Source organism: Podarcis liolepis, assembly GCF_965112155.1.
Source record: "Podarcis liolepis genome assembly, chromosome: 2".
NCBI classification, from domain to species: Eukaryota; Metazoa; Chordata; class Lepidosauria; order Squamata; family Lacertidae; genus Podarcis; species Podarcis liolepis.
In genome coordinates this window covers 1,522,673-1,535,772 of record NC_139555.1, presented here as the reverse complement: position 1 = coordinate 1,535,772, position 13,100 = coordinate 1,522,673, and the positions used below count along the sequence as shown (strand labels likewise).

Here is a 13,100-nt window from a genome sequence, read left to right as displayed (position 1 = left end):
GACTTTTGATCACTCCAATTTTAATATTGGAAGGAAACACATTTCCAAACCTAGAGATTTCCAAACAGTAGAGAAGATACCAGCAATAAGTTATGGGAAGGTTTTTGGGTGTGTGGCAGGCTGTAGTAAATATGGGAGACAGTGTAGAAGTGATGCAAGCTGTGCGGCAGAAGTTGAACCCTGCTGTTAGGCCCTGAACAATGACCCAATTCTGCAGGCAATTCCCTTTGGCAAAATGTTTGCTTGCAAATGTGGCTATGCAAAACCTTTTTCTTTATTTTCTTGGATTTTTTGCCATCTTCTTGCACACCAGCATCATAAAAGTAGATATGCCTTTTTCACAAGGCAGATCTGAAGCAACCTTGTGCATTGTGTGCATATTATTTTTTGCACAGTGTAGATCTGAAGCACAGTTGTGTATTTTGTGTATACTACACTTGTGCATCATGTTTTCCAAGACAGCTGTACAAGTCTGCATCACATGCACAATTGTTGATGCCATTCAAAAGCACAGGCCCTAGAAGACATCACCTAGTAGATTTGTGTCATTGTTGCATATCAAATATGCAGTTGGCCTCAGTGTTCAACAGCTGGGACAATTAACCCTCTTCTTCAACTGAATAGTAATATTCACAAGTTTACTGTCTGCACAAGACACCTATCCATAACTTCATAACAATAGAACATAATAATAATAATAATAATAAATTTTATTTATATCCCGCCCTCCCCAGCCGAAGCCGGGCTCAGGGCGGCTAACAACAATAAAACAGTATAAAAGTATAACATAAACAACACTCTAAAATCATTCATTGTAAAATTAATTAATTCAGGCCACTGGCAACCATTGGGCCAGAGCTCCGCGAAGATTGCCGAGTCTTTAGTGTCTTTAGTGGCCTGGTATTGTGGAATACTTTGCCAATAAAGATTCAGCAGACATTTTCTGTTTTAACTTTTAAATGTCTGCAGAACACTTTTCTATTCTGCCAGGCCTATGCAGGCAATTAGTAATACATCTTTCCACAATGGTTAATTGATATCTATTTTTAATTTTTAAATATTTTTATTATATGGTTTTGTGCATTTTTGTTGTTAACCTCTTTGGTTTTTTTTAAATGAAAAAGCAGTCCATAAATACTTTTATAAACAAAGTAAGTGCATATATGTTTATTTCTTTGGAACTGCAAAATCACTGGTATTTCTGGTATCTTTACAGGTACCAAAATGAGGTTTTAAGTGTGTTTAAGAGTGAACTAATCAATATAATGTAACTTTGAGTACATTTCATTCCTTGTCCATGCCACCTGTGTTAACAGCTGTATTAAATCTTTTTCTTTTAATTGCAGGGCAGGCGTTTTGAGGGGCCAGCTGGTTACCCAGGTCCACAGGTAAGGAAAGTAATACCGTATTTTTTGCACCATAACACTCACTTTTTTCCTCCTAAAAAGTAAGGGGAAATGTCTGTGCGTGTTATGGAGGGAATGCCTACGGGTGGCATGCCTACGGATTTTCCTCCTCTAAAAACTACGTGCGTGTTATGGTTGGGTGCGTGTTATAGAGCGAAAAATACGGTAAATTCAGGCCGTAGGAGGAGACCTGGTGTTAGTCTGACACACCAGAGGATTCCAAAGTGGATGGGTCACCTGGTCCCATGATTCACTTGTTCCTCTGTGGAATAATTGTACCTTGTGCCCTGACTGTATTTGTTGGGCATGTTCTGGGCAGTACCCATAAAATATTGATATCAAATTGCATGGGTTTCTGAGTGAATTGTTCCACCTGCATGGTGTCTAAGATTCTCTTTGGAGCCATGGGATTCAGCATGGAATTGGCTTCAGCGCACTGGGGCTTTCAAGGATGTTGTAAGTCATTTCTCCCCAGTTACCTCTCCCATATTAGGCCTCCAGACTGTCTCCAAGTGAGAACAATGGGCATCTTATAACTGAGTGCCAGTTTCAAAAGAGTTGAGCTAAGGTGTGGGGAACCAGAGTTCAAATTCCATTCTCCCTCTGCCCCCTCCCCCAATTTATGCTAGCCTCTATTACTCAGAAAGCGACACACAAAAGTATATCATGGACTGTGGGTATTTCCAGAATTTGCAAATGTGTTGTAGAGATACTACAAACACATCGTTGGCAACAGGGTTGTTGTTTTCTTATTGGATTTCCCCCCAAAGGGTACATCCAGATCCAACAGAAGAAATGGCATTGGTTGGCATTTTGCTGTTGATGATGTCATGTCGGTTCTGTGAAAAACTTGCTTGCATGAGGAACACTGATCCCACAATGAGCACTTGCCTGGTAGCAACCTAATTTGCACTTCTAAGGGAGGGACACAATGGGAAAAACATATTCCCATTTTTAGGCAAAAGAATTTCCCCAAAGGTTCTGAAACCTGCAACCTGTATATTTTAAACACGTTGGCAGAAGCAGAATAAGGCACAGGTCCATGCTTAACAGTCCAAGTGTTAGTTTGTTTTTCTCCATGAAAACCCACTTTTTAGCACTCAGTTGGACTCAACATCGATTTGGGATTTCTACAGATTGCCATTTTCTTTGATTGAGCATTAAAGGGTGAGTTTTCATGGGGAAAGCTTCAGAGGAAAAAGAAAAAAGGATTGCTTGGACATGGAGCTTTAAAGTGCAGACCGTACCTGGAAAGAGCAGAAGAAAGGATAAGTGTGGATAAGCCCATAATGATGGATATTTGTATCTAGTAGTAGTATTCTGTTCTGGCTAGATGTGGGGAGGAATGAGGAGCTCTGTAGAGCATTGATGCTTCACCCCCTGAGTACAGTGGTACCTTGGTTTACAACCATAATCCGTTCCGGAGGTCCGGTTGTAGACCAAAACAGGTTGTAACCCAAGCTGTGCTTTCGCCAATGGGGCCTCCCCCCAAAAATGGGTTGTAATCCAAAAAAGGGGACATGCACTTCCAGGTTCGATGTGGTTGTAATCCAAAACTGTTGTAATCCAAAGTGGTTGCAAACCAAGGTACCACTGTACTTAAAATCTTTGGTACTAGAATCTACTAGAACCAGGGTCAGGTACGGTGTTGGCACTGAAGGCACAGTGGTTGCAATGCTGGCTTGGGGTTTTCTGGTGCCACAGGGTTTCTGTTTGAAAGGGGAACTGGGTGTTGGATTTGGGTCAGTGAGATGCTTATCTTCATTTTCTGTTTATCTCTTCCCAGGGTGAGACAGGTCCAATGGGACAGGGAGGGCCAGCAGGATTGCCAGGAGATCCCGGTGAGCGGGTAAGGAAATCTCTGTGCAGTTCAAGAGGCAGAAGGGTAGCCTCCCCCTTCTCCAGCCTGGGGATTCTTAATCTTCTCAGAAGCTGGTGGGGGCGGGGAGGAGAAGGTGAGGAATCACCGGCATGCGCCCCTTTCAGTGTACCTCAGTGCTTGGAGACAGGTCCTAGCTTGATGCAGATTTCTTCTAGCTCAACACTTCCTGGGAATGATTGATGGGTGTTTTCTTGCTTTTTTCTGCACAGGGACCCCCAGGACTCCCAGGCCTTCCAGGAGCTGATGGCATTCGTGGGCCTCCTGGGACAATGATTATGTTACCGGTAGGTGATGCAGGATGATGGGCGAAGTGGGTTTGAGGAGCTGAGATCAGGGGAGATCTTTCGGAGGAGGAAGCTTGAACAGCCAGTCCCTTTGGAAAGCAGATTCCGGAGGAACACCATCTTTTGGGCTGGCTGGGATTTAAAGCAAAGTCTGAGCTCTACTCCAGAGCATGGGAGCCTCAGTGTACAGCTCTTCCCAAACCAGTGGTGGGAGCCCACTGGATCCAGAGTAACGGGAGTGTGTACCCAGACGATGTCTGAGGGCAAGGACTGCATTGTTTTTATCAATCTGGAAACTGTTGTGGTAGCCTTGCTGAACACTGGGATTAAGAAGCCTTGCAACAACCAAATACATGGATTAAAAATGGATTAACAAAGAAAAAGGCACATATTAGCCTTTCCGCAATTTAAATGTCTCATTCTCCCATCCTGCCAATTTGACAGGCAATAAAATAGGGGTTCAGCAACCAAAATAGAAAGTCAGCTTGAAGTTTGATCACGCGGTGCTTTCATCAAGGAGGATGCTGCCCAAAGTGGGCAGGGCGGTGGCTTGCCTGCCACAGAGGCCGCTTTTGGCAGCATCTGCCTGGTGACTCTGACATGTGCTCTGGTTAATCTAGCCATGACCTCACAATCCCTTCATTTCCTTCCCTGACTTTGTCTCACTGACCCATTTCTAGTTCCAGTTTGGTGGTGACTCAGCTAAAGGTCCCTCTGTGTCCTTCCAAGAGGCCCAAGCGCAGGCTATTTTGCAGCAAGCCAAGGTACGTGCGGGTATCCCCTGATCCTCTTCTTGTTGTGGGGCTTAAACTCTTTGAATGGCTCCTTTTCTTTTTGTCATGCAGTCAATATAGCTTCCTTGCTCTTTTCTATGTGTCTAGGCACTTGGCATGTTACACATTCTCTTCCCCACCAACTCATCTCCGTCCAGATAATAAACTGCAAGCTTCCAACTGTGGCCCATCACAAAATATTTGCCACATAATCCAACTTCATCTGCACATTGCGAAAGAACGTCCCTCTCAAGCCACAGCAAGGCTCTTATCAACCCACACTATTCTTATTCCCACAGTAAGAGAAAAGGTCCCCAGGCAGAAAGTTGCAGCCCAGCTCAAGGAATAAGTTAGTAAAAATGTTCAAAATAGGCAAGTGATATAGGAAACCAGGAAGAAGACCCACACCCTATAGGGTTGATAGCCCGCTTGATCTGGAGCAAAATGTTTCCTACTGAACACAGACAAGGTTGATGACTAGGCTGAGAAATCATCTGAAGAAGAGGCCACCATACGAAGGTTTGCTTGATGCTTACACTGCAGCTGTATCCTAAGTCAAGGGTAGCACAGCTAAGGGGCAGGGATTGTGGGTGGTGGGCACAAGGTTGACTACTCCTGCCATAAGTCTAAGTGAGGAGGCAATTTCCATTTTATCACTTGACTTATGTCAGGTAGATTAGAATCATCCCTGTTTTTAACAGATGAGAGAACTTCCTTAGTTAACACTAATCTCTGGGGTGCTGCTAGTTCCTTAAAAGATTCAGGGCCCAGGAGACAGATGCAGTTTGCACCTGCTAATTTGATGTATAGCTGCAAATTTGGGCCAACATTCAGAGTGGAAATAGGAACCATAAGCAAAGTTTTAAGAAAGGTTTATAAGGGTGAAGGCATAAGAGATTCAGAACCTGGGCCACTCCTAATAGCCCCCTTCCATGCCAGCCTCTTGATTTAATAGGATTGTATATACTGCCTAATCACCCAAGCCTCTGAAAGGCTGGCGGCAGTATTGCTTTCCTGTTTGATGTCTTACAGTACTTTAATTTGTTGGGATCTGCCCAGAGTGGCTGGGGCAACCTTGGCAGATGGGCAATATATATAAAAATTACCAATAAAACCAGAGGTTAAAACAAATTAACCTATTTCCCCCCAACCCCTATGCTCCCAATCCCAGTCATGCACACAATTGTGGTAAATTGCAGCAACAATTACAGAAATCTGTTTATTCCCTTCTTTCTTCCCTACTTCAGTTCTGCCCTGTTGTCCAGCTTCTTCCCTTAAACCTCCTTGCTTGCTGCCCCTCAGTTTGTCTTCGGTTCTGTTTTAAATGGCCTCCCTGAGATTCATTGTTGTATTTCTCTCCTCCTCAGCTATCCATGAAAGGTCCCCCTGGCCCCATGGGACTAACAGGGCGGCCAGGCCCACTGGTGAGTAGCGGACATTGTTTGGAGCTCCCCTGCATAGTCTGGGGAGTGTCCTTTTTTGTGGAGGGAAGGCTTGGACATTTGCCCTTTCTTTCACACCATGCAAGAGGCCGGGCTGAGAAGTGCGCTGTGCATCTGGGCTGGAGGGAGAGGAGGTGATGGGGCCAAATTTTGAAGTTTGCATTTCTGCATGGAAAAGGCTTCACTGGAGTAATGTGGAACTTGGCACCCAGGTGTTTCTACCTCTATTAGAATATTGGGGCATGGAGGGTGAAGAACATGCTCACCCAGCACCCGTCAGCTGATGGCTGGGGCTCGTGTGCCGGGTGCATGAGGGGGGTGCCTGGTTCATGCCTCGCCAAGATTCTGCACCTGGGGCCATGCCCCCTCCCCCACAATACTGATATTATGACATCACATTGCTCCACTCTCCTCCACCTCCTGCTGTTGGCAACATGCAGCGTATGGAGATGTGGATCATTGTGCTGCCTAGTAAGACAAGCAAAGTTCTCCTAGAGTTACAGAGGGACAACTGGTACCCATGTGGTTGCTGTTTTCAGAGGCAGGTGGGCATCTATTACTGTTTCATCTACATTGCTTCTAGAAATGCATTGCTTCTCCTGGTATGCCCCGTGGAGGACCTTAAGGTCCACAAATGACAACATTTTGGAGGTCCCAAGTTGCAAGGTGGTTAGATTGATCTCAACTAGGGCCAGGGCCTTTTCAGGACTGGCCCCGACTTGATGGAACGCTCTGTCACAAGAGACTAGGGCCCTGCGGGACTTGACATCTTTCCGCAGGGCCTGCAAGACAGAGCTGTTCCTCCTGGCCTTTGGTTTGGACTCAGTCTGACCCTTATGGTTCCCTCCCCTTATGGTTTTGATCTATGGGCTACTTTTAAAATGAGGCTGCATTTTAAATTGCATTTTAACCTGCATTTTAAATTGGTTTCTTTTCCTATTATGTTTTTACTGTAATTTTACTGGTGTTAGCCACCCTGAGCCCGGCTCTGGCCGGGGAGGTCGGGGTATAAATAAAAATTATTATTATTATTATTATTATTATTATTATTATTATTAGAAAGGATAAAAGGGAGAAGAGATTCCACCCCCCTATTTATGGGGCTGCCAGCTTTACTTGCATTCATGGACATAGCCAAGGTGTGGGGTGGGGGCAGCTTTCTCCTTCAAATCAATAAAAATCAATAAAAATCTGAGGTTCTGCCCCCTCCCAACAAAAATCCTGGCTACACCCAGGCTTACATTCTTGATATTTGGAGAGACATTAAGGGATCAAAACTGCTTATAACATTTTTCTTACCAGGCCACCAGATGAAGGATAATATAAGAAATATAATCGATGTTATAGAATATCTGGAGGTCAGGTATGAGAAACAAGCAGCTTTAATGTTTATAGACGCAGAAAAGGCCTTTGATAATATTTAATGGGCCTTCATGAAGAGGACAATAGAAATGATGAACTTTGGAGAGGCTTTCGGTAGAGGCAATATACTCGGACCAACAGGCTATTGTGAACAATGTGATTATGGAAAAATGTAAAATAACGAAGGGGGCACGGCAGGGGTGTCCCCTGCCACCATTATTATTTATTTTAGTGTTAGAGACCTTGGCATCCACAAACATTTTTTTAAAATTTCATTAGATATCATCTTTCAGAAAGCTTTTATTACCTTACAAGTCCACCACATATGAGAAAAGGTACCTTCTTTTTCTTTACATTTCCAGTCCGGTTGTGTTTTTTGTCTCATCCACAAAAAAGTGGATGAGACAATTAAAGGAATAACGGTAGGAAGTAAAGCATATAAATTAAAAGCTTTTGCAGATGACCTTGTGATTACTGTAGAAGATCCCAAGAATAGTTTACAAAAGGTTTTAGAGAGGATCCGGGAATCTGGACAGGTAACAGGTTTTAAATTAAATAAAAATAAAACTAAGATCTTGGTGAAAAACATATAGAATCATAGAATCATAGTTGGAAGAGATCACAAGGGCCATCGAGTCCAACCCCCTGCCAAGCAGGAAACACCATCAGAGCACTCCTGACATATGGTTGTCAAGCCTCTGCTTAAAGACCTCCAAAGAAGGAGACTCCATCACACTCCTTGGCAGCAAATTCCACTGTCGAACAGCTCTTACTGTCAGGACATGACATGACAGAGCAATATAAAAAGGACTTACAAGAGGTTGCAGATTTATGCATACATTAAAAAGTTAAATACCTGAGGGTATGGCTGACAGCTAAGAATATACAGTGGTACCTCTGGATGCGAACGGGATCCGTTCCGGAGCCCTGTTCACATCCTGAGTAGAATGCAACCCGCGACTGTGCGTCTGTGCATGTGTGGGTCGTGATTCGCTGCATCTGCGCATGCACATGACATCATTTTGAGCTTCTGCACATGCGTGAGTGGCAAAACCCAGAAGTAACACATTCCGTTACTTCCAGGTCGCCGCGGAGCGTAACCTGAAAATGCTCAACCTGAAGCATATTTAACCCGAGGTATGACTGTAAATGTATTTAAAGAAAATTACATAAATTCTTGGAAAGAAATAGAGAAATTTAGAGATTTGGGGTAAGATGAATTTATATTTTTGGAGAAAGTATCAGTGATAAAAATGAATGTATCGCCAAGAATGTTATTCTTATTTCAATCAATACCGGTGCAGTACACTTCAAGGAATGGCAAAAAGATATGTCTCTACTTATCTGGCAGGGGAAGAAACCAAGGATAAAATATAAATTGCTAACAGATGCTGCCAGATTTAAAATTATACTATGAGGTGTCCTGCATTTGCTGGATCCCAGAATGGATAACATTGAAAAATGCAGATATTTTAGATTTAGAAGGGCATGATAATAGTTTTGGATGGCGTGCATATTTATGGTATGAAAAAGCAAAGGTACACAAAGGTTTTCAGAATCTTTTAATAAGAAAATCATTTTTTTTATGGTATGGGGAAAATATGAAAACTTATTAGAACAAAAAAACACCTTGGTGGCTTTCCCCTTTAGAAGCAATATCTCTGAAAAAACTGAATATGAGAAGTAATTGACCAACATATAGAGAGCTGTTAACTGAAGCAGAACACCAGGTGAAACTAAAAGACTATAAGGGATTTATTAACAGATTGGTTACAGTTACAGGTAGGTAGCCGTGTTGGTCTGCTGTAGTCAAAACTAAACAAAACAAATAAAATAAATAAATAAAAATCCTTCTAGTAGCACCTTAGACACCAGCTATGCTAGTTATTGGTATGAGCTTTTGTGTGTATCTGAAGAATTGTGTATGCACACAAAAGCTCACACCAATAACTAACTTTGTTGGTCTCTAAGGTGCTACTGGAAGGATTTTTAAAAAAATATTTTTTATATTTTATTTTGTTTTGAGATTGGTTACAGTTTCACCAACTAAATTATGTTTTTAAGACAGATAAAAAGAAAGGTTTTAATCATGAGATATCAAGATTTCAAAAAGATCTGTTAGAAAACAATAACAAATTATTGTCGAAAATGTACAGTTTGCTCTTGGAATGGCGTACAAAAGATGGACAGGTCGAGTCGGTAATGATACACTGGGCAAAAGATTTGGGAGACAATATTCAGATGGCAGATTTGGAAAGGTCATGGAAAACAGACTTGAAATTCACAGTATGTTGTGTGCTGAAGGAAAATTACATGAAAATTATGTACTGGTGGTATCTGACTCCTAGTAAGTTAGCAAAATCTATAGGGCAAGTACAGATATCTGTTGGAAATGTAAAGAAAAAGAAGGTACATTTTATCATATGTGGTGGACTTGTAAGGTAATAAAAGCTTTCTGGGAGATGATATCTAATGGAATTTTAAAAAAATGTTTAAAATAACCTTTATTAAAAAACCAGAAGCTTTCTTATTAGGAATTATAGGTACCGACATCCCAAAGTAGCAGAAAAGTCTTTTTATGTATGAGACAACAGCTGCTCGGATGTTACTAGCCCAGAGATTGAAAGAAGACAAAGTCCCTGCCAGAGAGGAATGGCAAACCAAGCTGATGGACTATGCCGAGATGGCAAAATTGACTGGAAAACTCAGGAATCAAGAGGACAAAAACTTTATAAAAGAATGGGGGAAATTATGTTATTTAGGAGACCACTGTAAGCAGATGGAAACATTTCCAGGATTTTAATTCTTTTTGTAATGTAACAAAAATGATTTCCCCCAAAACCTGCTTATAACATTTTTGTTTTGGTAGGGTCTTCCAGGGAATTCTGGTCTGAAAGGAGACTCAGGTGATCCCGGTCCACAGGTAGGTTGCTGGAGATGAGTAGACAGGGTCTTTAATTGCTCTGGGATGGAGCAGAGAAATGCTACCCACGTTGAATAGACAGGGAAGCTCTTTCCCTGCCACCTTCTCCGAGGGGGTCCTGCTTGCTGGCCTTGTGCTTGGATTTGGGGGATTCCCACAGCTGAGGGAGGGGGAACTGGAGGTCCTCCAGATGTTGGTTGCTCACGGCTCCCCTGCATCCTTGGCCATTGACCATGCTGTCTGGGGCTGGTGGGAGCTGGAATCCAGCAACAGCCAGAGGACCACAGGTTCCCCATCCCTGACTTAGCAATTTAAACTTGCAGGCATTTCCTGCTGTGGTGGGGAAGCCCTTGCACTGCAGGGCTCTGGAATTACTTGCAAATGAGATATGAAGCCCATTTTTTCAGTATGCTCTCCTTCTCCTTTCCCCCAAGTAGGCAGGGGTGAAAAGATCCCACCTCCTCAGGATCATGTACATCTCGCCCCTTTTGGATCTTTCATGTACATCCCTTTCGATTTTTTTCTTGTGCTCTGCCTAATCTCTTCATCCCATACTGACAATTTCCTTCTCCTTTTTTCCCTTTTTAAAAAAATAGCTACTGCTTCCAGGCAGTAATATCCTGCTTCCAGGCCAAAAAAAAAAGCTTTCACAGCAGCTTATGGTAAAAGTAATGATGGAATTCATTCAAACCATTGAAGCAGTAATACAAAAACAAAGCAGAGCTCCAGGGGGACAATAAGATTGCTTCCTAAGTAAGCAGCGTCTTATCACCCTTCTCATTGCAGGTTGGGAATTTGCCAGCCTAGCTTCCCTCAGCAAGGTATCCCAAAATCAGGGACTGCACTGCAGGAGGTCTTCTATCTGGCAGGGGATCCCAAAGCAGATCCTCTCCTACTTTGAATTGGGCCTGTATAATCTCACTGATGGCCAATGCAGTGTGTTCACAAGTAAGCAATCTTGCCATTGCATTCTGGACCCCCTGCAACATCTGGGGAAATGCAACTTTGTAAGATAAATGTTACAAGTCAAATCATAAGTTTCCATTGATGGCAAAAGCTTCCACATGTCAATCATTACAAAGGGCTCCATTCTTCTTCTAACATGGAGAAAAATCTTGAGGTGTTAGGAGAGGTGACATGTGAAGCCACTCTTGATCTGAACTGTTTCCCTTCTTGTTACAGGGCTCACCTGGGATCCAGGGATCAATAGGACCCCCAGGGAAAATTGGCAAGCGGGTAAGCACCTTTACTCCAGGATCCCATCCATGGCTGAGTGACATTGCGTAATAATCCTGCCACCCCTTTCCCTCACCCTTTCCTTTCCTTTCTCAAAAAAGGGTCGCTCAGGAGCAGATGGTGCCAGAGGACTTCCAGGAGAAACTGGACCTAAGGTCTCTAGATCTTTCTTCAGGGGTGGAACTGGTGGAGGGGAGGGGAGGGAGTGAATTCCAAGATGCCCAGTCCCACTGTGGGGTGACATTTCCTGCAGTTGGCACAACTAGTAGGTTGCAAGTAGAGCTAAGACAAATGTTTTCAATTGGTATGTTGACATGGGATCATTTCCTTCCTTCCTTCCTTCCTTCCTTCCTTCCTTCCTTCCTTCCTTCCTTTCTTTCTTTCTTTCTTTCTTTCTTTCTTTCTTTCTTTCTTTCTTTCTTTCTTTCTTCAAAACTGCTTCCTCTGTATTTTTTCCAAGTCCTGGAAGCAAAACAAAAGTTGTCTAGGGACATGAGAAGAGCCCTCCTGATGGAACAGATCCAGGGCCTGTCCCCCTCCTTTCAATACTGGCTGGCCAGAAGCTTCCACTCAGCTCACAAACAGGGCAGGAGGGGAACAGTCCTTCTCCATCGCCTGTCCTTAGCATCTGCCTACAAAAAAACACACAACCCCCCCCCCCAGAACGTATAATTTTTTTAGCAGGAATTAATGGGATGAGCACTATAGTGCAAAAGCGCTCCTCCAGAGAGCAGCCACATGGTAATATTGGGGAAGCATTGCAGAACACCCGCTAAAGCAGAATGATGTGTCAGCACACCAGTATAAATCCACCCATGAACCATTATTGCAGCAATTACATATTGCAGAATTCATCTGCCAAAAAAAAGGGGGGGAACCCAACCAAACACCAGTTTAGACAGACAGATATAGATATTACACATACACTTCACTCTACTGGGAATACATATAAGGAATATCCCCCCACAGACCTTGTTGGGTTGTCAGGATGGATTTGATCATTACAACAAAGCTTTTTTGCACAATTAAAAGGATTGTAGGAATGAGAAACAAAGATCTTGGGGGATTTTAAAAAGGAAGCATTTTCAATATAGGCAGACATGCTCACTGGCCCAAATATTGGGCTCTCCTTGTGGTGCTAATGCTTGTTTCTTATAGGGTGACAGGGGCTTTGATGGGCTCCCAGGACTTCCTGGAGAAAAGGGAAACCAAGTAAGTATCTCCAAATATTTGTAATACCAGGGCTGCCCATTTTTGATATCATCTCTAATTCTTGCTTTACTTTTTACAGGGAGATGTAGGCACGCCAGGGCCCCCTGGAGCTCCTGGTGAGAAGGGCCCCAAGGTGAGCACTGATCCAAGGCTTGTGGATGGAAACTGATAGGTGGAAAGTGCTGCTTTCTTTTAGAAGATGCGGGGAGTGTTGTTCTTTAGAAAAATACTGCAGTTGCTCTAAATTGAATTGCATTGGCCCAAATTATTGTGACAATGAGCAGAGAAATGGGTGGTTACGAGATAAGGGCTGCTGTAGCATCACTAGGGTGGCCCAGTGCATTAAAGCTCAAGGGAAAAGGTGGAAAAGGATTGGATCAATATGTGGGATCATCTCACAGATCTATGGAAAGAGGAGATATTTGATCAGTTTCAAAGCAGACCCGAGGCGCCATCTTCTTGAGAAGATTGATGGGGCCTGTGCATGCGATGCCATGACATCAAGTGTGTGACGTCATGATGTCATGTGTCAACATTGCATGATGCCACGCAATGCCCTGACACTGTATGTGCAATGCCA

General features: G+C 43.2%; 1 protein-coding gene across 5 annotated transcripts in view; it reads left to right on the top strand.

The window, feature by feature from the left end:
• COL5A3 (collagen type V alpha 3 chain) overlaps window positions 1-13,100 on the top strand; it is a 118,767-nt gene that overhangs the window by 42,105 nt on the left and 63,562 nt on the right. For all 5 annotated transcript variants that reach the window (XR_014521657.1, XM_083486070.1, XM_083486069.1 and 2 more), the window contains 10 exons: window positions 1,347-1,388; window positions 3,193-3,255; window positions 3,498-3,572; window positions 4,253-4,336; window positions 5,713-5,769; window positions 10,019-10,072; window positions 11,255-11,308; window positions 11,410-11,463; window positions 12,467-12,520; window positions 12,600-12,653. Coding sequence is in view for 4 of the 5 variants with exons in the window: in XM_083486070.1 (XP_083342196.1) it covers window positions 1,347-1,388; window positions 3,193-3,255; window positions 3,498-3,572; window positions 4,253-4,336; window positions 5,713-5,769; window positions 10,019-10,072; window positions 11,255-11,308; window positions 11,410-11,463; window positions 12,467-12,520; window positions 12,600-12,653 (591 nt within the window). In the remaining variant the exon portion in view is untranslated. The remainder of the gene's footprint in view (window positions 1-1,346; window positions 1,389-3,192; window positions 3,256-3,497; window positions 3,573-4,252; window positions 4,337-5,712; window positions 5,770-10,018; window positions 10,073-11,254; window positions 11,309-11,409; window positions 11,464-12,466; window positions 12,521-12,599; window positions 12,654-13,100) is intronic.